The sequence below is a fragment of the Numenius arquata genome, chromosome 6, assembly GCF_964106895.1.
Source record: "Numenius arquata chromosome 6, bNumArq3.hap1.1, whole genome shotgun sequence".
In the NCBI taxonomy this organism is placed as follows: Eukaryota; Metazoa; Chordata; class Aves; order Charadriiformes; family Scolopacidae; genus Numenius; species Numenius arquata.
Window position 1 is genome coordinate 38,952,950 of NC_133581.1, and position 27,623 is coordinate 38,980,572.

The 27,623-nt window shown below is 54.0% G+C and overlaps 1 protein-coding gene across 1 annotated transcript in view; it reads right to left on the reverse strand.

Annotated features, from left to right (window-relative positions):
* ALX4 (ALX homeobox 4) overlaps window positions 1-21,666 on the reverse strand; it is a 43,734-nt gene extending 22,068 nt beyond the window's left edge. The window contains exon 1 of the mRNA XM_074149566.1: window positions 21,252-21,666. Coding sequence (XP_074005667.1) covers window positions 21,252-21,666 — 415 coding nt within the window. The remainder of the gene's footprint in view (window positions 1-21,251) is intronic.
* Between the last annotated feature and the right edge of the window lie 5,957 nt (window positions 21,667-27,623).

Here is a 27,623-nt window from a genome sequence, read left to right on the forward strand (position 1 = left end):
CTCTCTCTCTCTCTGCCTTCTTCTGTCTGTCCGCTTCGCAAAAGCAACCTCTTCACGGCAGAGGCAGCAGCGCATCGCTGAAGTCCAGCTGCCTCCCAGAGGTGGCTTCCAGTCACCCGTTTTGTGCCACTGGTCGCAGGACTGGAGCCACAACCTGAAATAACCGGCAGAGCGGAGGGGCAGGAGAAGGGGGACCGGAGCCATTTTGTCACGAGCTGAGCAAGGGCTCAGCTGCCTCCAGCGTTATGGAGTCCTGTTTCAAATTAGCAGACAGGCGAGCTTCAAAAGGCTTGCAGGCACCGGCTGGAGAGGCGTCTGTGCCTTGCCGAAGCAGCCAGCCCGCGGCCCTCATCCAGCAAAGCGCTGCAGCAGATGTGTGTCCCTGGACTACCCTTAAAGCGAAGCGTTATGTACTTCAGACGGAGAGTCAGACAAGCCCCGACAAATCCTGAGGCTCCTGCTTCCCTGTTTGGGCTCCCGGGTCCACGGGACTCCCAGTCTGGATGAGATGCTGCGGCAGCCCCGCATCTCGGGGTGGGGGAGATTTGGGTGCTAACCGTTTTTTGCTTGGAAATTGGGAAAGTAGTAGTGATGGGAAAGCTGAAGTAAAAACAGGAAACACCCAAAGCTGGCTGAAACTCACTGAACCACAGAAAGGCTTGAGTTTAAAGGTTGGGCCAAAGTTTGGGCCAAGGTTCTTTAAGAAAATAGTTCTGCTGTTCCTCAGTTTTATACAGCTGATTAGTAAAGAAAGGCCCAGACGAAGGAAAAAAAAACCACATTCAGCCTTCCCCGAACCTGCCTGTTCTTGGAAGCACAGCTAAAACATTTCCATTCTGACTGCACATTGCAAAACTCAAGGCCAGCCAGGTCTGGGAATTGCTAATGTTCCTAGGAGCACCAGGCTTTTAGAAGTATTCCAGGAAGAAATTAGGTTTCTGGCTTCAGAGTCACTGGGACTGGCGACAGGCTGGCATCAGCTTTTACTGGCAGAGAGAAAGAGGGCAGCAAAATCACAAAGTGAAGCAAGAAGCAGCACAACCAACCCGGGAACTTGCAAAATAGCTAACAGCAAACCCGATGGGCAAGATTTTTCCCCCCAACCTCTACACCTCTCCTCACTCCATTGCTCGGGTCACCCCTTGCAAAAAATCTCCCCCCCGTGGGGTCAGGAGATGGGGCCGGGTGCTGCAAGTCCCGCGGGGTTTTCCTGCTGAGGAGATGCTGGTGCCCAGGGAGAAGGGGAAGCCTGGAGCCCTCACAGGGTCTGAGGGCACTGGCCACCCTTGCTAGCCAGGGACTGTCATCCTTGGTCCCCATGAGCCCCCCCCCCCCCCCCCCCCCAGTGCAGTACAGGGAGTGCATGGGCAGCATGAAGGTCTCACTGGCCAGGAGAGCTGTTTCGAGGTACTGGGGGGGATATGTCTGGACTGCGTAGCCTGGCCGTGAACTGCAGCGTGTCTACGCTCGAGCTGGGGAGAGAAAGGGCAAAGAAAGAAAAATCTGTCTAAGACTGACCTGCCTGGAAACTCCAATTGCCTCTTCCACAGTCTAAACAAGTATTTATTTAAATTACTCAGAACGCCCCAGTCTTCTTATACATATCCCCAAAGAGTGTCGTAAAACGTCTGCAAAAAGGCCTCCGTTAACCTCTGCTGCCCTGCGTTAGAGGAACATATTTCAGCTCCACTTAAACTGAAGTTTAATAAAGTCTTGGCCTCTGTAGGATCCCTCCAGCCGCTGCAGCAGCCAGTCCTGGCTCTGGGTCTACGTCCAATGCTGGCGTTGGACGTGAAGAGCAGCCACCAAGGTGAGGAACCGTCAGCCCAGCTCCAGCCTCCCACGGCAGCCCACCATCAAACACGGGTGCTACGCTCTCACGCCTTGCATTTCTTTCTGCTGGGGCCATGGGGAAGAGGGAAGGGATGTGTGGAACTCTGCCCCATTTCTCCTGGGCCCCGGAATCTAAACTCCCATCTGAGGGGGTTATCTCTGGAGGGTTAGCTCCACATCCTTCATATCGCAGCGGAGAGAAGGTGCGCGTTCTCCATGGGAGCCAGGGTAATGTAAGTCTTTTGAATCACACCCGCCACTGACACAAGCTGCTGTGCTAGGGAAAATGCTAGGGAAAATGCTGGGAAACCCCGCGTGCTTCACGGTTTAAGTGCAATACTTCCTTCACCCAAAAAAATATATATGTGCAGTTCAGTAATCTCCTCTTAATGAAGTTTTGCCAGCTTATTAAGGAGCAAAAACAGTACTACATGACTTGGCCAATTACTCTCATGAGACCTTTGTGCAAGAGCCCAAGCACGCGGTTCGCAAAGGAAAGGGATGAAAGTGGTTTACAGAAGCAGCGAGGCAAAGGTTTATTGATAATGAGGCACGAAGAGGAAATGGGATGAATGTGCCTGAGATTCCTCTGGTAAATGAATAATGAATAGTATTCACAGCCAGCAACTTAATGTTTTTCATTTTGAGTTGAGAATAGCAAGGTGCAGGGCGAATGACAGTTATTAAGGGAAAAAAAGAAAAAAAATCCATTAGGTAGTACTGAACAAGGAAAACATCCACTGAAGTGTGCTCCTATTTGTGAAAGGGGGAGTCGTGAACTTCTTGAAGGGTGAACTGTGCCTGTCAGTAACTCAAGTAACTCCAAGGCCCAAGAAGGGGGATTCCATTTCACTTGAGGACTACTTCACCTCGCAACACGCTTAATTGTCACCGGGGGAGAAAAAGAAAGAAGTGTGTATGTATGAGTCAAGAGAATTTGACCTTTAATTTCTTCTCCCTCTCTGTGGGTCACTTTTCCCTCCAGACTGCCCATGCCCGGTGAACCATGCTGCCACAGCGTCCACCCTCCAGCCACTCAACCATGACCACTGAAGTTATCGGGCTCTAGCCACTGCACTTGGTGGTGACCAAACCGGTCCAAGGTGTGGATCTCTCACCGTCACCTGCAGCACTGCATCCCTTTATAAAGCCACTCTGGGACCACATTTTTCTGGAGAGGATGTTTGCCCCTCATGCTGTTGAAGCTATGGATGGTGCCTGGAGCGCTGTGACTCCACCAGCGCTGATGGACTGCAGCCACCTCTGCCAGGCTGGAGGTGGCCCCTGGCTGCTCAGCACCACAGTTACACCCAATGCAGGGACCAAACACGACTACGAGACACAGGAGGATGAGCAGTGAGAGCACTGTGCAAAAGGCTTTTGTGCCTTTCCTCCTACTTCTTTTCTAAAATATTTTTTGCTCCCTGGGTCTTTGGGTCTATGGGTCATCCCTACAGAGAAAAATTCTCCCGTTTCTCCTCATCACCCAGCCTGTGAAGATAATCCTTACTTACCGGATGGCATCCACACCCTGCTCGGCAGCATCCTCTGGATTTCCCAATGGCATTCACCGAGCCACATTGGAGGGTCTCACAGAGATGCCACAGCCACAAGGAACCCAGTGAGATGAAGCACATGTTGTACGGGTGGCAAACAGAGACGGAGAGCCACCAAATGCAGGACAACTGCTCTGGTATATCTAAGCCTGAATTTTAAAAAGGACTTAGTGTTGTCTAATATTTTTGCACCTTGGGGATGAATGTCCTGTTGGACTCGGTATGCTTCTCAGATGCCCTGAATAACACAAGACCTTTGTATCTGCCACTCAGCCTTAAGCCCCGGTTCAGTCCGACACATGACGCGCTCCCCAGACTTCAGACCATTCTGCCACATCCAGATTTCTTATCCCAGTCTTCTGCTGTTCCCCCAGATACAGCTATCTATAGTTATTCTATATTATATTCTACCTGTAATTATATCTATCTACCTATCTATCCATCTAGATATACCTATCTATCTAGAATATTCTATTCTATCCATAGTTACATCAAACAATGTGCTCCCCTATTTTGCCTGGGTCTAAGGAAGGCTGGACCATCTACTGGGGTAAATGCCCACTGCAAGAAGAGGGAGAGTTCAGACCTGGCTGGAAACGTTCCCAGAACATAGGAAATCTGCAGTGTATTTAGGTGTGAAAATCAAAGCTGTCGCTACTGAGGGAGTGAGAACCGCAGCTCCTTAAGGCTTTTCTGGCATATTTTTTTCAGAAGAAAGGCATGAAGCGCCTTTCCTACCCAAAGCTCAGCTCCACTGCGAGGCTGACATTCCTGGTCCTCAACACAGTGCACCAGAAACTTTGAAAAAAGACACCATCAGTTTTGTTCTGACATGGAGAAAACAAAAAAGTGCTTAGTTTTAGCTAAGTTCTTGGAAACGGCTTAATTGATTCAGATGAACTTTAAGAAAAAAATAGTATTATAAAACCAGCCAGAGGCAAGCAACGGCTGTGGGAGGTTTTAGGCCGAATTGTTAAGTTTTGATTAAGTTAGAAGCAACTGGAGGCAGGACTTTGGTAGGAAGTGTCGGACAGTAGACACAAACAACAGTGATTCTGGTAACACGCTTCCTAGCAGAGAACAAAAAAATCATGAATCTTGGAAAGAGTGAAGCTCCTGGAGCACCACTAATTCTCAGCAGAACCGGACAACTACGTGAAAGATGATGACCATGAAAAACCTTTCTAAATTAAAAACTGTATCCACATCAGCTGAGCTCATGCCCGCTTTTGTGTTTGTTTCCAGTTAACATTCCAGGATGGAATCGCATTGACAGGAGCGACTGCGAATGTCGAGTAAACATTAGCAAGTATTTACAGAAATCTTCTCGAGGGGCTCGTGAAAAGGAGTATTCGCCCCAGAAACTTACTTCTGCTGGTGATGCTCGTCCAGCCAGGGAACAGAAAAGACTCTTGTCTCACGTGTCCGCCGTGTACCTGCCTTCCACTCACCGGCACACATCACCTTTCTGCTGCCTACTTCTTGCACCCCTTAGATGCACACGCACAATCTGCTGACCAAAGATGACTCACAAACAACAACCCTGCGCCCCAGACAGACCTCAAAAAAAAATCATACCTTGCTCACAGACGATCTGCAAACATAACGCAAGGGGTGTTTGTCCCTCCTTCCCCCTCTCGCCCAAAATATTCCCTTAGGGGAGATTTTTGGGGAGATTTCTGATCTACACGAGGGGTGTCCGTGTGCTGGCACAGCCCCCCAGCTCAGAAGGGCTCTGCCTGAAGAAGAGGCCATCCCCACGCAAGTGCCACAGCCAGAGCTTTGGTGTTTAAAAGCCACCTTTTCTAGCAAGGTGGGAGTCAATGGGAGGCATTAAGAGCAAGCAGAAAGAGTGACTGCAGGCAGGGTGGCCTAGAGAGGAGAATAAAATATAGAGTCACCCGGGGTTGGAAGGGACCTCTGGAGATCATCCAGTCCAAGCCCCTGCCAAAGCAGGTCCACCTACAGCAGGTTGCACAGGAACATGTCCAGGCAGGGTTTGAATGTCTCCAGAGAAGGAGACTCCACCACCTCTCTGGGCAGCCTCTTCCAGGGCTCTGCCACCCTCAAAGGAAAGAAGTTCCTCCTCATGTTTAGATGGAACTTCTTATGTTCAAGTTTGTGCCCATTTCCTCTTGTCCTGTCCCTGGGCACCACTGAAAAAAGACTGGCCCCATCCTCCTGACACCCAGCCTTTCAGTATTTATAAGTGTTGATCAGATCCCCCCTCAGTCTTCTCTTCTCCAGACTGAACAGACCCAAGTCCCTCACCCTTTCCTCATCAGAGAGATGCTCCAGGCCCCTCATCATCTCTGTAGCCCTCTGCTGTACCCTCGCCAGCAGTTCCCTGTCCTTCTTGAACTGGGGAGCCCAGAACTGGACCCAGTGCTCCAGATGGGGCCTCACCAGGGCAGAGCAGAGGGGGAGGATGACTTCCCTCAACCTGCTGGTCACACACCAGCATAAAACACGGGATGGAACCAATACACGTCCAAAGCGCCGGTCTGAAAGGTACAAGACCCCTTTTCACCCACTTCATCTTCCTCCACTCTTTAGGGCCTCCACTTCCCAAAGCATCCCCAGCCCTTGGGCTGGGAGCAGCCGTAAGGAAAGCTGCTGGGGGAGCTGCCACGGGTTGCTTTCTCCTTCCTCCTCATCTCAGGCCAGGCTTCCCACACACTGTCTTCTTGGATTTACTATCTCACAGTACATTCGGGTTGTGATTTTGCAGACTTCATGAGAAGCAAACATGCCTGTGCAGGAATGCATGATTTCTGCTGCAATTCATTCTGCTCATAAGGCTCTCAGGAGAAGATATATGGTCGGCCATAAATAAGGGGGCTCCAAACTACAAAACTCCTTCAATGAACACAGTTATGAGGCTGTAGCTTCCAACAAGCCAGGGTTTTAGAGCCAAGGTTTTAGTGCTGGGCTGCATAGGGAAGAGTGTGGCCAGTAGGTCAAGCGAGGTCATTCTCTCCCTCTACTCTGCACTGGTGAGGCCACAACTGGAATACTGCGTCCAGTTCTGGGCTCCCCAGTTCAAGAGACAGGGAACTACTGGAGAGTGTCCAACATAGGGCAACTAAGATGGTTGAGGGATTGGAGCACCTCCCTGATGAGGAAAGGCTGAGAGAGCTGGGGCTCTTTAGCCTGGAGAAGAGAAGGCTGAGGGGAGACCTTATCTATGTTTACAAGTACCTAAAGGGTGGGTTGAAGGAGGATGGAGCCGGACTCTTTTCAGTGGTTTCCAGCGATAGGACAAGGGGCAACTGGCACAAGCTGGAACACGGGAAGCTCCACTCAAATATGAGGAGAAACTTCTTTCCGGTGAGGGTGCCAGAGCCCTGGAACAGGCTGCCCAGGGAGGGTGTGGAGTCCCCTTCTCTGGAGATCTTCAAGACCCGCCTGGATGCAGTCCTGAGTGATGTGCTCTGGGGAACCCTGCTTTAGCAAGGGAGTTGGACTAGATGATCTCTAGAGGTCCCTTCCAACTCTGACAATTCCGTGATTCCATGATTCCGTGCTAGAGGAACCTGTGGAAGGTCTCCATCCTGAAGAAGCGGTCAGAGAGCCCCTGTGCTGTGCCTGCTGGTACCGAGGGGCCTGCCTGGAATGAAGGACTCCCTGAGTATTGGTAGCTCGTGTCCTCTGTTTTCCAAAGCAAAGATGCAGCTTCCTGCATTGGCTTAAATCACGCCGTTCTTCCTCACTGACACCCCTTACAGCTGACGAAGCTGAGGTTTATAAACAGGGATAGAACAACGGCTCTACAGCCCAATTTGCTTCAAGCTGTAGTACATACTGAACTAAATAACCTTCCCCTGTGAGTATCTCCTTTGTAAAATAACTCCCAGCTGAGAGGAACTGGGGGGTAGGAGGGGGATGTGTGTGCGTAACTAACTTTGTCAAGAACAGGATCTGACATAAACAGAAAAAAAACCTCAACTTTGGTACTCCATCTCCCGTTGGCAGATGGACTGTGATGTTCAGATGCTATAGTAAGAAGCTCTAGAGATTATCACCAGCCAGGGAGACAGTCTGGAAGCCAGTGTGTCATCTCTTTATTTAATGGGTCTTGCCCCCAGAAGAAAACCCTCCTGGGAGAGCTGGGGGCTGTGGAGCAGAGCTGCCCACCTTTGTGTAGGACACAACAGGGTGAGGAGTGGGCAGGGACAGCCCTGCTGGGCTCAACCATGGTGCTACGCTGTTGGGTCCCCTGCTTACCCCTGCCCCGGGCATACCTAGCCTGCTCTGGAGCATGCTTTGAGCAGTCTTCATCTTCAGGTGCCTTCATCTCCTGGTTTCATGGGCTTGCCCATGCTTACACCGCTGTGCCAGTACTCCTGGCATGGGGCTGAGCAAAAACGAGCTGCTTTGCTCACCACCACCAGGCACTCCTGCAAAACCACCCCCTGCTCAGCCTCCTTGCTGGCAGAACCCACCAGACCCATGGACCTGCATCACTTGGACATACGGGGAGGAAGATGGTCAGAGCAACCAGTTTAGCTATTTACGTACTCTTATCGGTTTTTCCCATTGGGCTATTTTCATAGAGCCAACTCGGGCTGATTCTGTTCCCACTGGGATGCCACGGCAGGCTTCCCGCTGCTGCTCCCTTTCCTTTTGACCCCCTGAGAAGGAGTTCTCAGCAAAGTTTTTGGTTTTAATGAAATCTGTGAGCTAAACCAGGCCATTCCCATGCTGTTTTTCCCCAGTAGGGAACTAATTTCTCTCAGACTTAACATCCACAGCTGTGTTCTTGGCTTTCAGGAATGACTTGGTTCTCCTCATAACTCCTCCTGGCCACATTGCAGATATTATCTGTTAATGGCAAGGCACAAGCACCCTTTGATTAACACAGGAGCAGGACCCACTGGCCTCTTAGATGTTAATGCACATGTGTGGTCACTGCTACACACCACGGTTTATCAGCTTTGGGCTCCTAATCTCTCCATCTCCATGGGACGTGGAATCAGCCAGGTTGCTACACATAAACCTACCTCAGAGAACGTGAGTGTTGCCTGAGGGAATACTCCCATTTGTTTTTCTCTAGAAAAAACCCAGCCGTTCCCCTTGATTTTTGCAGAGTCCAGACTGGTCTCTTGGGCCATACCAAATGGCACAAATTTATGAATGTCTTGCAAGGAGTGTGCTATGTTTCCTGGCCAATGTCTGAAAAGGAGGACTGGGGTCTGACTGTGCTTTCGCTTTCTTACTTCTCTGAAAGTCATTAAAATCAACAGGATAGACGAAAAGGCTGGATTAGTCCTGGTCCTTTCATCATTCTCCTGTAAAATAGCCGGGGTGTGATTCTGTTGCCCACTCACAGGTTTCTGGTGCCATGCAAGACACGCTAAGGTCTAAGGGCAGGCAGATACCAAGGCCTTGAGGAGCAGCGCTGGGAGACCGGGCAGTGTAAATGGGGGCATCTAGGCCAAGAGTCATGCAATTGGCTCAATGCCTCCTCCCAGAACCAGCCAAGCTTCCCCTCTCCACCATCTGTAGGACGCTATGTACCTCCTGGTGCCTTTACTAGCATCTGACAAACCTGCCGAAATACTTTGGCCGCAAAGCTCTGTCTTGTTGCACGGTCTTCACGTCTAGGTCCCCAAATATGGTGAAAAATTCATCCTTTAGAAGCTTGGTTGCAATCACGGCCTCTTGGTTCCTTTTTGGGTAAGCTTCAGGTCATTTTCTAAAGAAATCCATAGCTACCAACAAATATTGTCTGGCAGATTCCATCTCAGGCAAAGGCCCAACAACATCAGCAGCAATGAATAGCAGTAAGGTCCCCAGGAGACACTGCTCAGTAGGGTTTCTCCCCATCTTTGGGGACCCACTTTTGAAATACAACCCGTGCAAGAAATGCATCGCATTTCCTGTAGTAATTTTCCATCATCTGCCTGCATTTTCCTCAAAGCCAGTTCTCTCTTGGGTTGACTAAGGATTTTGGAACCTCAAGATGTCCAGTGGTTTTGACATTATAACAAAACCTCAGAACCTCCTTTTTGAGTGTTTTGGGTATAATGAGGTCTCATGAATACTCCTCACCCATTGTTTTATTTCCCCATCTCCTATTCAATATTTCATCTTTAAATTCCAAGCTTTCTTACTATGACCAAAGAGCCACTCTGCTACTCCAGAGAGAGTCTATACTCCAAAGCAGACACAATTGCCCAATGAAGGTGTTTTTTTCAACCAGGAGACAAAATGAAGGGACGAATGAAGGTGTTTTGTTACCAGGAGCCTTTTTGAGGGACACTTTTAGCTCCTTAAACTCTGCTTCAGCAAACCTACATCTACTGGATGAAGCAGGAGCATTTTCATTCCTGCAGACTGGGAAAGAAAGGAGGAAAAAAAAAAAAAGGATGCAAACTCAACCTTTTCTTGCTGTCCTGCTGAGGGAGGTGTCTGCCCCCCAAAGAGGCATTTGAGAAAGGCATTGGCAGAACTAGCCTTTGGTGACGGTGGTCTCCTGTCAGTGCTGCCCCCACCCCAGAGGCACCCCCAGCCCTGTTCAGCGGCAACTGCTTCAGCTCCGAAAATGCCCAGCTGCTCTCCTCCAGCCACCGAGGCAGCTTTCCCTTCTCACAAGGAGCATGGGAAGATTTTTGTAATCCCGACGAGTCCACGGCCGAGCCTCCAGCAGCAGGATCGATACCCCACGAGGCTGACAGTGCCCTGCTCCCTCTCCTCCCATCGGGGAAGCTCTGCCCCATCGCCCCCCGGGCCGAGCGTTTTCCCAGGACGCAAACCTCTCTGCCTACCTCTTTTCAACAACTCACCTCCCTCCGGGTTTGGTTTGAGATCGGCAGCTCTGAGCTCATGAAAGCCTGCTTATAAAACCTTATCAGTGCCTATTAAAGAATTTGCCATACGCCAGGATATCCTCAGCTATAACAGCGAGACTGGATGGCTGGCCATACAATACCTGCTCTGTTGGTCTCTCGAGCGAGGGCTGCCTTGCCCGGGTGGTGGGAGACAGTTTGCTGTGGACTTGTCCTAACACAAAGACAATTTTCACCACCAGATATCCACAGTGGAAACCAAAATGAACCTAGATATTATCTATAATAACCCAGATATTATACCCCATATATTATCTATTATCTATCATACTCCAGATATTATCTATTAATAGTAAGGCACAAGCACCCTTTGATTAACGTATTACACAGCACAGCTCTTGCTGGATTTTGTTTTCTTCTAACCAGGACAACAGATGAGGTCCAGGAGCTGGCTACAAGCTCAAAGAGACAGCTCAGGGGCCTGCCCGCGGAGGCAGGCGCCGCAAACAGATTGCCCAAACCTCTTTCTTTCACATGAGCCATGTCTTTAAAGGAAAACAACGCAGGTTGAAGGCCCTGGTGCTCACTGACCAGGTACCAACCACAGTGATGTATGCATTGGGTGTCAGTTCATCTCCCACCTTGGCTGTGCTGAGCATTCTCCTGGATCCTGGCGATCCAGCCTCCCGCAGGCATTTCTCCCCAGCAAGGACACTTTCCCCAGTCCCTGCCTTCCCTCCTACCCATGGGGTGGCTCCATTTTGGACTGTCCCATCACCTCCCTCTCCGTCTAGTTTCACTCATCTGCGATGCCTATAAATTACACATGCAATAACCCCTCTCTTGCTGCTTGGCTTCCCCCAGAGCCCTCCCTCTGAAGTGGACCACTGTCAAATGGAGGCAGATAGGCTGTTCTACCAAAAACTCCATACTTTTTTTTGCCACCAAGGCCAAGGAAAGGGGGATTTCCAGTACAACCAGACACAAAAGTGCCCTTCCCCAAAGCAAACTAATTAAGGGTTACAAGGGAATAGCCAACACCAACTGAACACCAACTTAGTACCCAGTCCTGGACACCACAAAGCCTTGCTACTCTAACTTAAAACCAGTATCACCCAGCTTTATATGTGCAGCTTCAGGTGCCTCTGTTTCCTGAGTGGTGAGTTTGGGCCTTTCAGTATATTTTTATGAGGCTCTGTCCCATCTAGCCTTATATTTATAACAACCCTCTCTGTGGATATTTCCCCTCCCCATCAGAGCTGCACTTAATCAAGTCACTGCTCTCATCTTTGATGTTGTAGCCAATCCCCCATTGCTTTCTGTCCTGCTTAAGTCCCTTTTTCTAGTAGCTTGAAGTGGTATGAACTGGATGGAAGCACAGGAGCTCATACCTATATAAAGCAACCAGCTTCCCTCTCTTCCAGTCACAGCTTTCCAACTCCTGTTCAAGGGATGAAATGCAATATTTAAGCTCCGCCATAAATCCCACAGCTTCACGGAGTGTTTCTGGCCTCCTGCACAATCTGCCTAAGTGTCTAGCAATTGGTCCATCGGCTATTTATCTTGGAAGTCCTCACTGGCATCTGGAGACATGAAGAACACAAAATGTCTGCAGGTCCTCTGCCAATTTAGGTGGGTCTCTTCTTCCTCTTGCCTTCTAGCATTTGGCCGTGTCCTGTCTAGCTCAGGCTGATATCTGGCTCCAATCTGCTTACAGAGGTTCAGACCAAATCTTGATAAGCCAGGTTATGTCTATAACACAGCGCTGCTCAGCTCTCAGGTATGGGTCCTTGCCACAGCTGTGGTCCTGACTCCACTCCAGGATAAGGTCTGGGCATGCAGCATCCCAGGGAAGGCTGGAAAAGAACCACACAGCGCCCCAGAAGGTCTCGCAGCACTGGAGACCAGCATCACAGTCCAGGCTGTGGAGCATACCCCTGCCCCAGCCTTTGACCTCGGGCTCTACTCTGTGAACAAGTGCTGCAGATCAAGGTTCTGTCTGGTTCCTTATTCCAGCCGGCCACACGGTGGGAACAGACCATGTGTCAGCCTCCCATGGGTCCTTTCTCAAGTGGCATTGCTGAAGATGGAAAAATCTGGTGCTCTGCACGCCCCCGTGCTTGTGTTACAGAGCACACGCACTGGAAATGGCCAGTCCTACAGGTGACCCAACAGCCTGAGGCCAACTCCATCTCCATCCCTGGCGAGCCTTTGGTTTCTTTTTTGAGACGGTTTTCTGTTCTTTCAGAAACTTGCTGGTGGCTCAGGCCTCTTATTAAGTTTCAGGCTGAGCAACATTTTCCTGTTTCCCCTGTTTTGTGAAACATCTTCTGGCCCGTGTCGCACGTGTTCCCCAGCACCTCGTGGAGCCGGGGTCCTGCAGCTGCACCTTTGGGTCTCTCTGGGCACTGTCCCAGCACAGAGTCTTTCTCTGATTGTTTTAGACCCTTTCTGGGAAAATTCCCCATATTGCCCTCTCTCTCTATTGTTTTTGACCCTTTCTGGGAAAATTCCCCATATTGCCCTCTCTCTCTATTGTTTTTGACCCTTTCTGGGAAAATACCCGGTATTGCCCTCTCTCCCTGTGTTATGATTTGATTTGATTTGATTTTGGTGCGAATTCCTTTCACTTCCCAGCACTCCTGAACAGGTTAGATATCTGCAAGCACCTTCGCTATCTGATCCCTCCTGCATCAAAAGAATTACAGTTCCCTGTTTCCCTCTTTGGAAACAGCATCCTACGCCGACATCGGTGTCACCGCTCCCGACTGAAGCAGTCAGCCCATATCCCAAGTCCTGAGGAGGTGGTTTCCGCTACGGGGAGGAACTGACGAGACCCAGGGTATTTGCTTCATGCTGCGGTGTTTGCACACAAAGCACTATCTCCCCAAACACAGCAGCAATCAGATAGGAGACGTTTCAAGATGTTACGAGTCTCTTTTATTTCCCCCCAGGAATTCTGCCTGCCCCAAAATTTTAATCCCGTCTCTTCCTCAGGTTCCATACTTCCCACTGATAGCGCTTTTCTGACGGGCCTTGACTTTCTGTTGACTCCCTCTCTTTGGTTTCGTAGTGTTTTCAGACTTTTGCTACCTTCATAAGCCCCAGAGAGTTTCCACCCAGCCTTAGCGTACAGCGTGTCTGTCGGTGACTAAACCAGCTTACCTTTCAGGCTCCCTCACCAGCTGAAAACCCGCTTGCCTGGCAGCTAATGAACACAGCTCTTGCTAATAAAGAATATATTTAGAAATAATACTGATTCAACCATCTGTTTCCAGCAAAGCAGATTTAACTGCATCGGGATAAACCCTTAAACTGCATCTTCACAAAAAAAAAAAAAATTAAAAAAAATATAATTTATCAGATTTAAATTGGCATTTAACTGCCAAGTTAGGCAACGCAGTGGTCTTCAATCAGTGCAGATAAGGCCAGACCACAGCTCATGACAAACCAGCTTGTCATGGCTAAATCCTGCTGGGACCTGAAGACAGCAGCTACTAAATGTTGAATCACAACGATTCACAATGGAGAGAGAAAGAATTTGATGCTGGTGGATTTGTACTTATACAGTCCGTAAAAATCAGTTGCAGACCACCACCCATAACACCGGTGAGTCTGCCACTGCTCATCACCCCTCCAAGGTATCTCCTCTTCTTCCTCCCCTGCCTCTTCTGATTCACCTCTCTTTCTTCCTCCCTCCCTCCATCCCTCTCCCCTATTCCTCATTGACCAACCTCTCTTTGATCAAAAAATGGCCCTAGAAATACCGTGGTGATCACAATTGCTCTTTCACATCGTGCCTACTTATGTGACAGTCAAAGTATGAAGATGATGTGCGAGTCTGAATGAAAACATGACCAAGCAGAATCACCAGTATGTGTAACAGCACTCCTTCGTCTGAACTTACACAGAAGATGAAGTGGAGGTCATTTATTTAATACATGTAAGCAGCTTTCCTCCTTTACTCATGAACTTTCATTTACAAGTCGAGGCAGCTGAGAGACTTGTAACTATGGTAAATGACTCAAACGCTTTATTCATCTCTTAGTAAATGATTCTCAAGTCGTTCTATATGAGCTGTGTTACTGCTCAGGCTTCTCCTAATCCAGAACTACCTCTCTTTTCCTTTTGAAAATGTACCTACATTAAGATATTAGATGTATGCTTTCCAAGCTGGTTAACAATTGAGACGGGATTATTTTTTTTTTTCCCAAATGTGTAGGAGTAATACCTCGGAAACACATGGCTTTTCGGGCAGAGATTTCTCAGCGTTTTCTGACCAACCCATAGTTTTGTTTTGGCCAATATAGTTCGCCCACGCTGATGAGTTGCTTTTTAAAGATGAGACCATCCATGGGGATTGACAGGTTGAGCCTATTTTATGTACTGAGAGATCTGAGCGTGTGAGAACACACCAGTTGCTACAGCTTCTTGCACCGAGTAGGGACCTGGCTGTCAGGAAACTTAAGTTCAGTTCCCTCCAAAATCAAACACAGGACCTCTACTCCATGAGTTTTCCAACTCCGGCAGTGGGCTCCTTCTCCAGCCCAGCCTTCTGCCAGAGACCCGGCCCTGGGATGATCACACTGATGCCACTGAGTGGCGACAGCTTGACCTTGCACAAGCCACTCGCAGGTTCTGAGTCGCAGTTTTTCCGTCTGCATAATGGGAAGAAAAGTCTTCTACTGCCGCAGGATGCGTCACACTTTTTACCTGAGAATTGCTACAGCCACCCAAACGCCCTGAACAAGACTTAAGGGCTCCAGAGAGCGAAACTGGCTGAAGAGCCAGGAACCAGGGCGACCGAATGGACAGGGCTGTGGCTGGAGATGTCCCGTAACAGCAGACCTTGGCTCCGAGCCTCCCAGACACCACCTCCCTCTTACAAGGGAAACTCATCATGGCTTTGAGAAAAGGGCTTGGAAAAGGAATAAATCTTCAAGATCTGAGGGACTGAAGCCTGCGCATTAGCTCCCCTTAAAACCCTCAGTGCATTTAACTTGGGAGGTTTAGAAACCACAGCCAGAGAAACCTCTTTTGATTCACAACCTTGTTTTGAGCAGTCACCCATAAAGCAGCCAGTGAATCACTCCAGCCGGTTTAGTCATGCAACCACACCGAGTGCACACTCTAAAAGGCGGCACAAAATAAACAGCCTGCAGCTCCAGATAACACACACACACACACACACACACACACACAGAGCTCATTCGCCCTATCTGGCATCAGCGCATAATGTTAATAGGACTCCTACACCAAACCCCTTAGGAAAAGACGCGCTCCGTAAGCATCTCCAAATCTCTCTCCCCATCAGTATTTTTTCCCGTCTGCTCCGCGCTGTGTCGCTTTCAAAACAATTAAGGCTAGTAAAAGTTTTTAAGACTCTTTTTTTTCTTTTCTTTTTCAGCACCCTTCTCGTTGCCGGTAACGTCCTGCTGGGGTTACCAGCGTGCGCTGCAGAAGCGTGGGGCTAAAGCAGAGTTAATCCCAATCAGCAGCGGACAAGTCGAAAATAAACAGCTCTAGTGCGAAAAGAAATCTTCCTGCAAGGAGGGAGCGGTTAGGGATACAGGGAGAGGGAGGCTCCCGGTACTTTGGCACATGAGGGTTATAAACAGCTCGGGTCAGGAATCCTAATAAAAGTCTCCAGCCGGATCTACCGTCCAAGTCAAGAGAAGCGCAAAAACATCTTTGGAAAGAGCCGCGAATCAGTCTTCCCTGAGCAGCCGGGGCACGGAGCGTGAGCCCTACCTTCGCCTCCTGCTCCCTGAGGAAATCCCGCAGGTTTCCGCGGAGGAGATCCCGCACCTCCCGAGCGTCTGTTCAAACAGAGGCTTAGCCAAACTCCCGGCGAGAGCTCCCTCCCCTCCCTGGGAGGGTGCCGGAGCCCTTGAATGGCAGATCTGGTGGCCCTATTGTGGAAAAGAGAGGGCGATTGCCAGGGCGGCGTCAGCAGCTCGCCGGGAGCCGGCGGCCGAGCCTCGCCGGGCAGCCAGCCCCGCAGCACCCGGGAAGGGGCTGGCCCTGCCGCCCGGCTCCCCCTAGCTCCCCTCCCGCCCTCCATGGCTCCTCTCGCTGCTTCTTCTCCCCGCTGCCCCGCCGGGGTCCCCTACCCCCTTCCCCCGCTTCCCCACTCGCGCCTCCCTCCCGCGTACTTCTCCCCTTTATACTCTCCTCTTGCTCCCCGCGGGGGGATCAGGGCAGCAGCATCTCCCCACCCTGCCGTCGCCCCCCCCCCATCTCTCCCCGCCGGGGTGCGGGGGGGAGCCCGCACACCCCCCCTCCCGCCGCCCCTCCGGCGCTTTTATCCGCGGGAAGGAGGCCGGGAAGGAGCCGAGGGCCCAGATCAAAGTTGAAGGGAAAGGGAAAGAGGGGACAGGACCGGGGCGGCCACCGCAGCCCGGGATCCCAACCCCCCCCCCCTCCCCAAGCCCTCTGCACCCCGCGGCCGGGCGAGGGGCAGCGGCCACCCCCCCGGGGGCCGGCGGCGGAGCGGCTCCCGCGGAGATGCGCAGCGGAGCGGGCAGAGACCCCGGGGTGGGGGGGGTGGGGGGGGGAGTAACAGTTCCCATACCCCGGAGTCGGGGGGGAGGTTGGGCATCGCCCGATGTGGAGGAGCCCTGCAAGAGTCACAAGGCCCAGGGAACCCCCTCCGGCCCCGGGCTGGGGGTCGCGGCTGGAGCCGGGGGAAAGGGGGCAGATGCCGCCGGTCCTCCCCGGCGCAGGGCGGGCTCCGCAAAGCCCTTAAAGACGGGAGGCGGAGGGGGGGGACCGCCAGCGAGCTCGTTCCTGCCGTGCCTGCCGTTTACATTACATTTAGGGGGAGGAGGAAGGAAGGAGAAATGCATTAAAAGTGTCAATGTGAAAAAAGCACGCAGCGGAGCCCCTGATTCCTACGGCGGTTGCTTTCTGCACTTCTATTAATAACGCACTTTAGGCTGCACTTTTTATTTGCTCGCTAAATAAAAGAAATGGTCGTTATTTGCATAACCCGGTACTTAAAGAATTTCCTCTGTTGGAGAAAGCCCCTTTCCTTTCTCCTGTCTTCTTTGGGCAAACATCCCCATCACGTTCGCCTGCACTCCCCAAAGGATTTTTTTTTTTACCCAGGCCGTATTTCTAGACAGCAATATAGGTATATATTTGTGTGTGTATATGGGTATATGCACACATTATGCTTCAAGACATACAACTTAGTTCAGCTCCACGCAGTCGAAATAGCAAGTCAGATTACTAGAGCACATAAATCATTCGAAAACTTTTTCCCCTCCTAAACCAAGATATATAACCTGTTCTGAGGGCTTTCATTTAAGATTTCGGCTTTAATTGCCGGTGCCGGTCTGCGGGGTAACCCGTACCCCCCCCCCCCCCCTTTTTTTTTTTACGACAGGGAAAGCAGGGAAGCCGTGCGGGGAGGGATGAGCGGCGGGGGAGGCGAGAAGCCCCTCTGGAAGCCCCCCCTGGACTCCCCCCCCAAAGGCCAGGCCGGCAGCCGCCGCTCCGAGGGGGCCGCGGGGAGCCCGGCCGGGAGCCCAGGCCGCCCGGTGCCACCGGCCCTGCCAGCAACCGGGTTGGAAGCCCTTCGGTGACTTGCCGCTGGTGTCCTCCGTGTATTTACGGCCGTAGCTCTCCCTGGCCTATATTTATCCCTACAATGCAATGGAAGGGCTTAGATCTAGAAATAGATGCCGAGAGCAATAGATGGCAGGCACGGGCTTTTTATAACTTGAAACGACTTGTTTATTAAAGAATTAAAATAAAATTAAACAACAACAAAAAAAAAAAATAAGGGGGGGGGGGGGGGAGAAGGTAGAGGACCCCCACTCCCGCCGGTTCGAGGGGCGGCTGTCGTGCCCACCGTGGCTCCCGCCGGCCGCTGCCCGCGCCGGGCAACCTCGGGGCTCCACAAACCCGGAGGGGAAAGGCGGGGGCGAGGGCCGGCTGCGGGGCCGCCGTGCGGGGAGCGCCGTTCCCCGGGCAGCGCGGAGACCCGTCGGGGCGATGGGCCCGCAGCAGCCCCGGGGGCAGCTCCGGTCGCCGGGGGGGGGCGGACGAATCCGGCTGCCTGAGCCCTGCGTGGCGGGACAGCCCGCCCTTTTACCGGCCTCGGTTGGTTTCTTTTTTTCTCTCTTTTTTTCTTTCTTTTTTTTTTTCTTTTTCTCTTTTTTTTTTTTTTTTTTTGGATGTTTCGGGGGGTGCGTGTGATGTTGTTTTTTAAATCGATGGACTCACTGCCACGGCGTCCCACCACCCCGGGCCCCACCACTCCTCAGCCCCCGGGGCAACCGGGAAGGCGAGGAGCCAGCAGTTCCCCGCCGCCGTCCGCGCTCCTTCCCCGGCTACACGGCAGCACCAGCACCGGAGCGGCCGCGGGGGGCTCGGTAGGCGGCGGGGAAGCCCCCGCTCCCCGGCTTCCCCATCAAAGCCCTTCTGCCCTCCTCTCCACCCGCCTTACATCCTTGTGCCCGCTGGCGGAGGAAGAGGACGGCTCCCTCTTCCCCCGCTCGCAGCCGCGCCGAGTGTAATTAGTCGCGCTCGGTGATCACCCGGTCCCTTTAGTCCGGGGTGTGTGTTGGGGGGGTGTCGTTCCCGGGGCACAACGTCCGTGCCCGGCGCGGTGGGTTTAGACGGCGGAGAGTCACCTACGGGCGCCGCAGCCGACGTGCGAAACTCCCATCTGCCTATTTATTAGCCAGCCTCTCTCTTCAATCGTTAGCCGTTATTATTACTATTGCTGTTAATTATCCTCGCGCGTGCGTGTGCCTCTCACTACAGCCCCATCGTCCCTAACCGCATCCCACGGGGCTCGCAAGGGATGCGGGGCTCGCCAGCCGGGCCGGGCCACCGCCGCCGTCGCGGAGCTTCCGCTGAAGTCAAGCCCCGCGTGAAAATAAATCGGGGTGGGGTGGGGGGACACCCCGGCGGTGTTAAGGAAGGTGATAAATTCGTGTGGCTCTACCGGGGGGTCGCAATGTTTCATCGCGGGCTAAGCCGGCGCCCTGGGCTTTACAACCTACGAAAACAAGAGGTCCCGTTAGCAGGGAAAGGGGTGGCAGGGCAGGGCATGGCGGCCGGGAAGGTACCGGGGCTCCCCTTGCGCTCCCCACTTCGCTCGGCGGGAGCGGAGAGAGGGTCCCTTCCCTCCCCGTGGGGGATCCCCGGCCCCCACCGTGCCCTTCTCCGTGGGCCCCGGCCTGGCCCCAGAAGGCCACCGCGGATGCGGAGCAGGCCTTGGAGCCAGCGCGGGGTTGTCCCCCCACGGGGGAAAAGAGGGCAAGGAAAGAGAGGGAGCGGGGGAGAAGCAGAACACCCGAGCCTAAGGACACCCGAGCCTAAGGACACCCGAGGCGAGGACAAACGCGAAATGGGCCGCCCAGCCGGAGCCCTCCGTGCCGTCCCTCCGCACCCCGCGGGGACGCGCCGCGGGAGAGGGGTTATGCCTCCCGGGTGCGGGCAGGGGCAGAGCGATGCCCGGAGGAGGGGGCAGGGGACCGACCCCCGCCAGGTTGGGCCCGGAGGAGAGCGGGCAGGGCGGGCGCAGGGCACCGCGGGCTTCGCCTGCTCTTCCCGGGCACGGCTGCCTGGCCAGGATTTCACGCCCTTTTCCCAGGGCAAAAGAGACACCGGTGCTGTGGGGAGCAGGACCCGCGGACCTGGATGCGGGGAGCGGTGCGAGGACCCCCCTGGCTGCGGGCAGCGGGTGATGGACGGCGCCTGAGAGCGGCCCGGCGCGCCGAGGTTTGGAAGATGGGCGGGAGGAAGGCGCCTCTGCCTCCCTTTAAATTTAGAGACGGGGCAAAGGGAAAGCGTGAGGGGAGAGAGAGAAAGTCAAGAGGGCGAGAAGTACCCAAAACGACGGCGAGAGCCCTGAGTTGCGAGGGGTGGGGGCGCCGATCCGATCGGGGCCTCTCCCGGCTCCCCCGCACTCACCGCCCGTCTTAGGGACATCCTGGAGATGTCCCTAAGGCCCGGCCCTGTCCTGTCCTTGTCCCTGCTCGGCGAGGTCACAGTGGAACTGGTGCACCGAGGATGGGGACACGGCCACCCCCCGCCAGCGGCGAGGCGCTGAATCAAAGCCGGGGCAACCTCTCTTTACCCGCGGAAAGGAAGGAAAGGAAGAGATTTCATTTCCACTTTCCCTCATTGGGAAAAAAAATAAAATAAAATAAATAAATGTGGGGGTTTAGTTTTATTTGTTATTTTGCGGGGTTGGGGATTTTTTTTTTCTTTTCTTTTTTTTTTTTTTTCCTCCCTAACCGCCTCGATACAGCGGAAAACTATCTTCCCGAAGAAGAGATTTGCCTTTTAAACCCACTCTCAGAAACGCCAAGAGAAGCAATCCCGTTCAAGGCGGCCCTGCCGAGTGCCAGCGTAAGGGAGTGTCTTAATTACCGCTAATGACCCGCGAAGAGGATGCGAGCGGGTTACCTGCAACCGGGCAGAAATCAATTAAGTGAGTGGCAATTAGGGGAGAAAGTGAGAGACGGGAAAGCCCGCTACGGAGGAATGCGAAGTTTTCGGTGAAGTTTTCCAGAAATTTTTCCCTCTGGAAGAGGGTCCCCGCAGAGGAAGTTTTCGCGCATCCCGGCGCTCTGCTCTTCCTTTCTCTTTCTGTTTCTCTCCCCCTTTCCCTACGAATTTCCCTGCGCTCCCAAATTGCTAATAACGGTTATTTTCCGGGAGCGCGTTGGCTCCGCTCAGAAAGGACGATTAAAATCGCGGCAAAGCCGGAGGAAAGGGGAAAGGCGGCTTCCCGCGGGCATCGCGGGCTCCTACCCTGGCTGAGAATAAAGATTCCCGGGAGAAGGGGGGGGGGGGGGGCACGGCGGCCCCGGCCCCACACCGCGGCTGCGGCGGGATGGGGCTGCCCGCGGGCGCGCTGCGCTCCGCTGCCCGGCGCGCAGGAACCGGGCAAGGTCTCCCTGACCCCGGGAGGACTTGTCCTGCCGGCCAGCCGTTTCCCCCCTCCCACCTTCCAACCCCGGGCGTCTCTCTCCGGTTTCGCCCCCCGGTGCTTCCCACCACCCCACCACCACCCCCCCTCATATCCGCGGGAACGCCAAGGACTCACCGTAACAGGGGACCTGCAGAGCTCCGTTGTGGCCGCTGCTCTCTTGCAGCTTGAGGTTGCTCTCCGGGGGGGTTTTGCAGGGGCCTCGCTGCATGTAGAGGTGCGGGGGGGGCTGCTGCTGGGGCTGCTGTTGCTGCGGAGGGTATTTGTTAAAGGAGGCCGGAGCCCCGGCGGAGCCCGGAGCCTGCACGCTGCCATCCAGGGACTGACATTCCTGCTGGCTGTAGCGGCTCCGGCACTTCGCGCTGCTGTCACCAAAGCCTTGTCCTTTGCTGGCCAGGAAAGTAGGGCTGAACTTGTCACTTGCTTGAAATGCCCTAAAAGGCGAGGAGCCTTCTGTGCCCTGGGAGGCTGCGTTGTAGTAGGAATCCATGGCAGCCGGATCACAATAAGAAACACAAGTATCAGCATTCATTCCTAAAATTAAAAGGGCCCGAGTGTCCTTAATGCGCTTGGAGGGGCACCAGGAACCTCTCTTTCTCTCTCCCTCTCGCATACACACACACACACACACACACACGCTCACAGCTGGGCCAGGGAGCTCTAAGAGGATTCAGATGTTCTTGAAAGCTGACCAGATCTCCAAACCCCCTTAAGATCTCGCACAGTAAAAGGGGTCTTTTTCTTTCCCTCCCTCTCCCTCTCTCTCTCACACACACACACACACTTGCCCTCCGTCTCTCCCTCCAAACTATCGACACTCTACAGAGACTCTTCTCCTCACTTTCCCCCCCACCTCATAGGGGAAAAAAAAAGAAAAAAGAAAGGGAAAAAAAAAAAAAGAGAGACCTCTCCCCCAATTAATATGTAGATGATGACAGTGGAGGGGAGGGGGCCCGGGAAGGGGTGTGTGTGTATGTGTATGGGGGTGTGTGGAAGCAGAGGGAGGGTGGAGGTCATATCTTTTGCCTTTTAAAAAAAAAAAAAAAAAAAGAAAAAACCCCAAACAAACAAACAAACGAAAAAAAAAAAAACAACCCCAAAGTTTTTATGATTAAAAAAAGAAAATCAGACAGATGACACGAAGGGATGGATGCAGGATCCGCGCAGGCGGAAGGAAGCACCGGGGGCCGATTTTAATGGTCGTGACACGCTCGGTTCGCTCCGGCCCTCTCCGATGCTCACTGCCCCCAGCTGCGGGGACCCCCGCCTCCGCCGCCCCCTCCTCTGTATTAAAGGCAATACGCATTTCCCCCGCAGCTATATGCCTTTAAGCCTCCCCCCCCCTCGCCGTTAACCCCTTCAGGGCCGGCAGCTCTCCCGGTGCCGCCCTGAGCCCTCTGCCTTCCCCTGGCACGGCGGGTGCCGCGCTCGCCCTGCCCGCCGCCAGGCGATGTTCTCCGCGGCCTCCCGCCGCGCTTTCGTGATCGTCGGCCTTTATTTACCTCTAAAAACGTGCTCTTTCCAGATGTGAAACAACTGGATCAAAAGCGGGAGGGCGGCAGGGAGGGATTTTAACAGGGTCGCCAAGCGCATAAAATTGGCCCCGGCTTCTGGGACCGCCAGAGGTGAGCTTGCGGAGGGACAGAGGCTGGCAGGAGCCCTTTTTGGTTTGAAGGGGTCAATTGCAACCCAAAAAGGGCTTAAAAATAAATCAATACTCACCTTCCGTCGCTTCCCCCCTACCCCCCCTCCCGCCATTCAACCTGATTCCCCTCCTCCCCCGGTTAACTCCTGCTACCCCTTACACTTACTCTTACCCTTGCCTTCCTCCCATCCCCACATCTGGTTTCTATTGCTCGCTTACCTTGAAGTTTTCAGTAATAAAGATATTACGCAAACTACATCCACAGTTCTTCAGTCAAAAAAGAAAAGAAAAAAAAAAGAAGAAAAAAAAAAGGAAGAAAAAAAAAGGGGGGGGGAGAAAAGAAAAAAGGAAGAGAGAAAAAGAAAAGAAAAGAAAAGAAAAAAAAAGGAGAAAAAGAAAGGGAAAGGAAAAAAATAAGGCCCTTAACCCCTTCGGGAGTGCGGGGCCGGCTGCGGGCGGGTAGCGGGGGCAACGGCGGCGGCTCTGGGCTCCCAGCGGGCTCCCCCCGGGGCCCGAGCCATGTGTCCTCCCTTCTCCCCTCCGGCTGCCTCCCCCCCCACCCCCCGCCCCGTGCAGAGCGGGGGGAGACCCGTAGCTTTCATCTGTGTGCGTGTATCTGGGTGCGCGGGGGGAGCGGGATGCGGCCCAGGGGGGTGCGGGGCGGCAGAGCGGGGGTGCCGTCCCCGGGACGACGGTTCGGGGGAGGCCGTGGCCGGCCCCCCCCCTCCCCCATGAGGGCCTTGCTCCAGGAGCAAGACCAGCACCGCCGTTTTCATTAGCTCGGATCCGAGAAGAACATTCCCCCCCCGCCCCGTCCCCCTCCCCGTGTCGCTCGCCCCTCAGATGCGGGGGAAGGCGGGGGGGGCGGATTTCTAGCGAGGTCGTCGTTAAAACAGCCAGAGACGCATTCATTTACTAGATTTCAAACCATTTTGCGAGCCTCCCTCAGAGCAGCGCTGGGCTCGTTCAGCTTTCTGGTCCAAGAAAGCTTTCAGCGGATTTGCCTTCCTTATTCTCTTTATTACCTTGCTTAATTCTTTCCTCCTCGTTTCTCTCTCCCCTCCCAAACTTCCCCCCCCTCCCCCCATTCCACCCCACCACAGCCCCCTCTCTCTCCCTTCTCCGCCACTTAATAAAAAGCAAACCCACCCGAGGCATGAGAATCTTTCTAAAAACCACTTCGGGGCGGCCAGGGGAGCCGGGGCGCTGCCGGTACCCACAGCCTGAGAACGGCTCCGCACCGCCGGGCAGCTACCGCTGCGGGTACCGGCAGCGCCCCGACTCCCGCATCCCCGGCTCCCCCGCAGCGAACTCGCCGCCGCGCTCACGGAGGAGAGTATATTAAATAAATACGGGCTTTCCAGCCGGTTACTTCCCCGGCAATTCTTTTGGCGAAGGAAGAAGAAGCAGGCGGCAAGAAATGATGTGAGGGCAGTCCTCGATGCTGCGGCGCTATACTCGGCCTGGGGGTTTCTGTTCGGCAAAGTTAAATAACAGCAGCAAAAAAAATTAAAAACTAACAAAAAAAAATAAGGGAGAGATTCCGGGATCGGGCAGGAGATTTTTTTTTTCTTTTTTTTTTTTTCTCGTTTTTTTTTTTTCTTCAGAAGCGCTGGGGTGCGGGGGCTCGCAGAGGCACCCCGGCTTGGTCGAGACGAAGGGGGGGGTTCCCCGGGGTCTGCCTCGGCCGGAGCGCCCTGCCAGCCCTTCCTTGCATTAAAACTGTAACGAAAAATCCATTAGTTCCCAATCAGGACTAAGCCACAGCCCCGCGGAAAGGACCGCAATAAACCCCTCTCCCTAATGGCCAATTTGTGTCCCTGGAAGCGGGAGGTTAATTCGGGAATCGTTACCGAGGGAAAGGGTGCTGGCAAATACCTGGCGATCTGGCGGGGGGTGTGTGTGGGGGGAGTAGGGGGGGTGGGTGTGGGGGGAATAACCGGGGGAATCGCTTTCTTGGCGGTTTTCGTTTGCCTGGGTTGGGTTTTGCGTGAAGTCCTCTCAGCAAGTGTGACGGGGGATTCCCCCCAGCCCCCCGTTAGCTGGCAGCGGAGCCTTGTGAACGCAAAAGCAAAAGGGGAGCCTGCAGCCGCCCTCCCCGTTAAACCGGGGAGGCGAGGGGGGCTGCGTGTGGCGGCGGCTCCGGTCCGTCCGGCGGGTCCGGCGGTGGGGCTCTGTCCTTCCCGGCGGAGTTGCGGCGGGAAGCGGGAAGGCTACCGGCTCCGGGGCGAGGGGAAGCATCGGCAGAGGAAGGGGTGGAAAAGGACACGCACCGCCTGAAACCCGATCTCACCATTTTTAATTCCGAGTGACCCCAAACCCGCCCTGTCCCCGCACCGAACGCGCCCAAAAGGGAAGGGCGAAAGAGCGGCCGAAAGGTCGCCGATTCCGTGTGGTTTTGTGCTTTATACCGAGACCGTTTTCAGGTACAGTCGCTGGTGGTTTTGGAAAGGGTGACTCCCGGGGGGTGCCTTTCCACAGAGGGCTGTGGGGTTGGGGGGGCCCGGGTGTAGACCCAACCGGTCCCGCCTTTAGGGACGGCGGCTCCCAACCGACCAAGTCGCTGCTGGGGGAATTGCCCGGGTCTCCAGCTCCGGGCGATCCAGGTGTCCCCTCCCGGCGACACCCCCGGGAAGAAGGGAAGCAACCCAGGGCAGCCCTGCTTGGCTTGTTTTCGGGGAGCCGTTTCCTTTCCACCGGGGCCGGAGCGGGCATCGCTCCCGGGTGAGGACCCGGTGGAAGGGGCAGGCGGTAGCGGTGGGATCCTACAACTCTATCTCTGCAAGAAAATAAATAATTAAATAAATAAATTAAATAAATCCTTATTCCCATGCGATTTAGACGCTCGAGCTTGTGTCACGTCCAGGGAAAAGGCGGAGGTGCCCGCTGGTCCCTGCACACCGTGCGGGGGCTGCGGGGAGCGGGCAGCCGGGAGGGCGGCGGGGACGTGCCCGGCTCTCGCATGGGGCCCGGGAGGAGGAGGCAGGAATGCGCTTCTCCGCTTTCCCAGCCACCACCGGCAGAAACCCGCCGTGTCCCCCCACAAGCCTCCGCCGTTCTCCCGGTGCTCCGTCCGCTCGGGGCCGGGGCCGGTGGCTGCAGCCGGAGAGGCGGCGGGGCGGCTGGGGGCGGGGGGGAGGAGGCACGGTGGGGCTCCGGGGTGCCGGGTACAGAACCCCAGGTCCTCCCCGCTCCATCCGGAGGACGGGAGAGAAAATACCTGGGTTCAGGGAGCGGGCTCATTGCACTGGGAAGAGGGGATGGAAAGGGAAGGGGAGGGGGGAGGGAGGGAATCTTTCGAACCGTTCCCTCCCGGCTCTTGGAAACTGCTTCCAGTTTGTTTCCCCCTTGGGTTGGTTTGTGTGGTCATTTCTGAGCTGCCAAGCTCCTTTTGTACCGGCCCGAGAGGATCTGAAGATCCGAAGGCGACCTATTTATAGCACCACTGCCGGCGGGGGAGAGAGGGGAAAAAAGTATTCGTGCTAATCTCCCAAATTTTAATTTTTTTTAAAAAATATATATATATTTATTTTTTTCCCGTTTCTAGCGGGACCAAGGCTGCATCTTTATTTCGGGAGCGGAGCCTGCCTAGCGACAGTGTTGCTGGTACCTGCCGCCTTGCTCCCTGGCCCCCGCCGCCCCCCCCCGACACCGGGCTGGGACCCGCTCTCCCTCCCTCGGCTGCTTTCCTCGGCGACAAACGCAGTTTAAACTCATATGCGGCTGTGTCGATTGTTACTAAAACGCTTTCTTCGAGTCACGAAGGAGCTTGCGGAGAGATGGAGCTGACCCGCTCCTCTCCTTGCCGGGGACACCGGAGGAGGAGGCTCTGGGTAGGGCCAGGCTGGCGCCTGCCCCCCCGGGTTTGTGCGGGAAAAGCTCTTCTCCCCCCCCATCCTCCGAGGTCCTGCCGCTGCCTCTCACCCCACTTCACCAAGGCCTCAAAACCCGCTCCCGGCCTCCTCTTTCGCCCCGCAGCCCCTCCGCTGTGGGTCCGCACCCCGCCGCCCACGGCTCCCCCCGGCCCCGCTCCGCGGCCCGGCCCGCCCCGCTGCTTTGGGGGCGCTTCTCTCCGTGCGGATCCATAGGTGTGCGCAGCCATGTATAGATCTAGATGCTTTCACCAAAACCGGGCACCTGCTCGGTCCCCCGGGCGTCGCCGGACCCGGACTGCCCTCCGCGGCCGGTCCCCGGGCTACCCGGCCCGGGCGGAGGGCTCCGGACCCCGCGGCGAGCGAGGGCCGTGGGTGCCCACTGGGGACCCCGCACCGGGGGCGGCAGCAGGAGGCGGCCGGACCTACCACGGTCTGCTCCGCTCCACGGCCCCCGGGGAACCCCCGCAGCCCGGCGCCGGTCGGGCTCGGCAGACCGCTCCGGGCCGCGGGGGCTCCGTTTAGGCTTTCTAGCCAAGGGGTTTTTGTTTGTTCTTTTTCTTTTTCTTTCTTTTTCTTTTTCTTTTTCTTTTTCTTTTTCTTTTTCTTTTTCTTTTTCTTTTTCTTTTTCTTTTTCTTTTTCTTTTTCTTTTTCTTTTTCTTTTTCTTTTTCTTTTTCTTTTTCTTTTTCTTTTCCTTTTCCTTTTCCTTTTCCTTTCTCTTTTTCTTTCCCTTTCCCTTTCCCTTTCCCTTTCCCTTTCCCTTTCCCTTTCCCTTTCCCTTTCCCTTTCCCTTTCCCTTTCCCTTTCCCTTTCCCTTTCCCTTTCCCTTTCCCTTTCCCTTTCCCTTTCCCTTTCCCTTTCCCTTTTCCTTTCCCTTTCCCTTTTCCTTTCCCTTTTCCTTTATTTTTAAATTTTTTTCCTTTTTAAATTCTTTTTTTTTCCTTTTTCTTTCTTTTTTTTTAATCCTTTT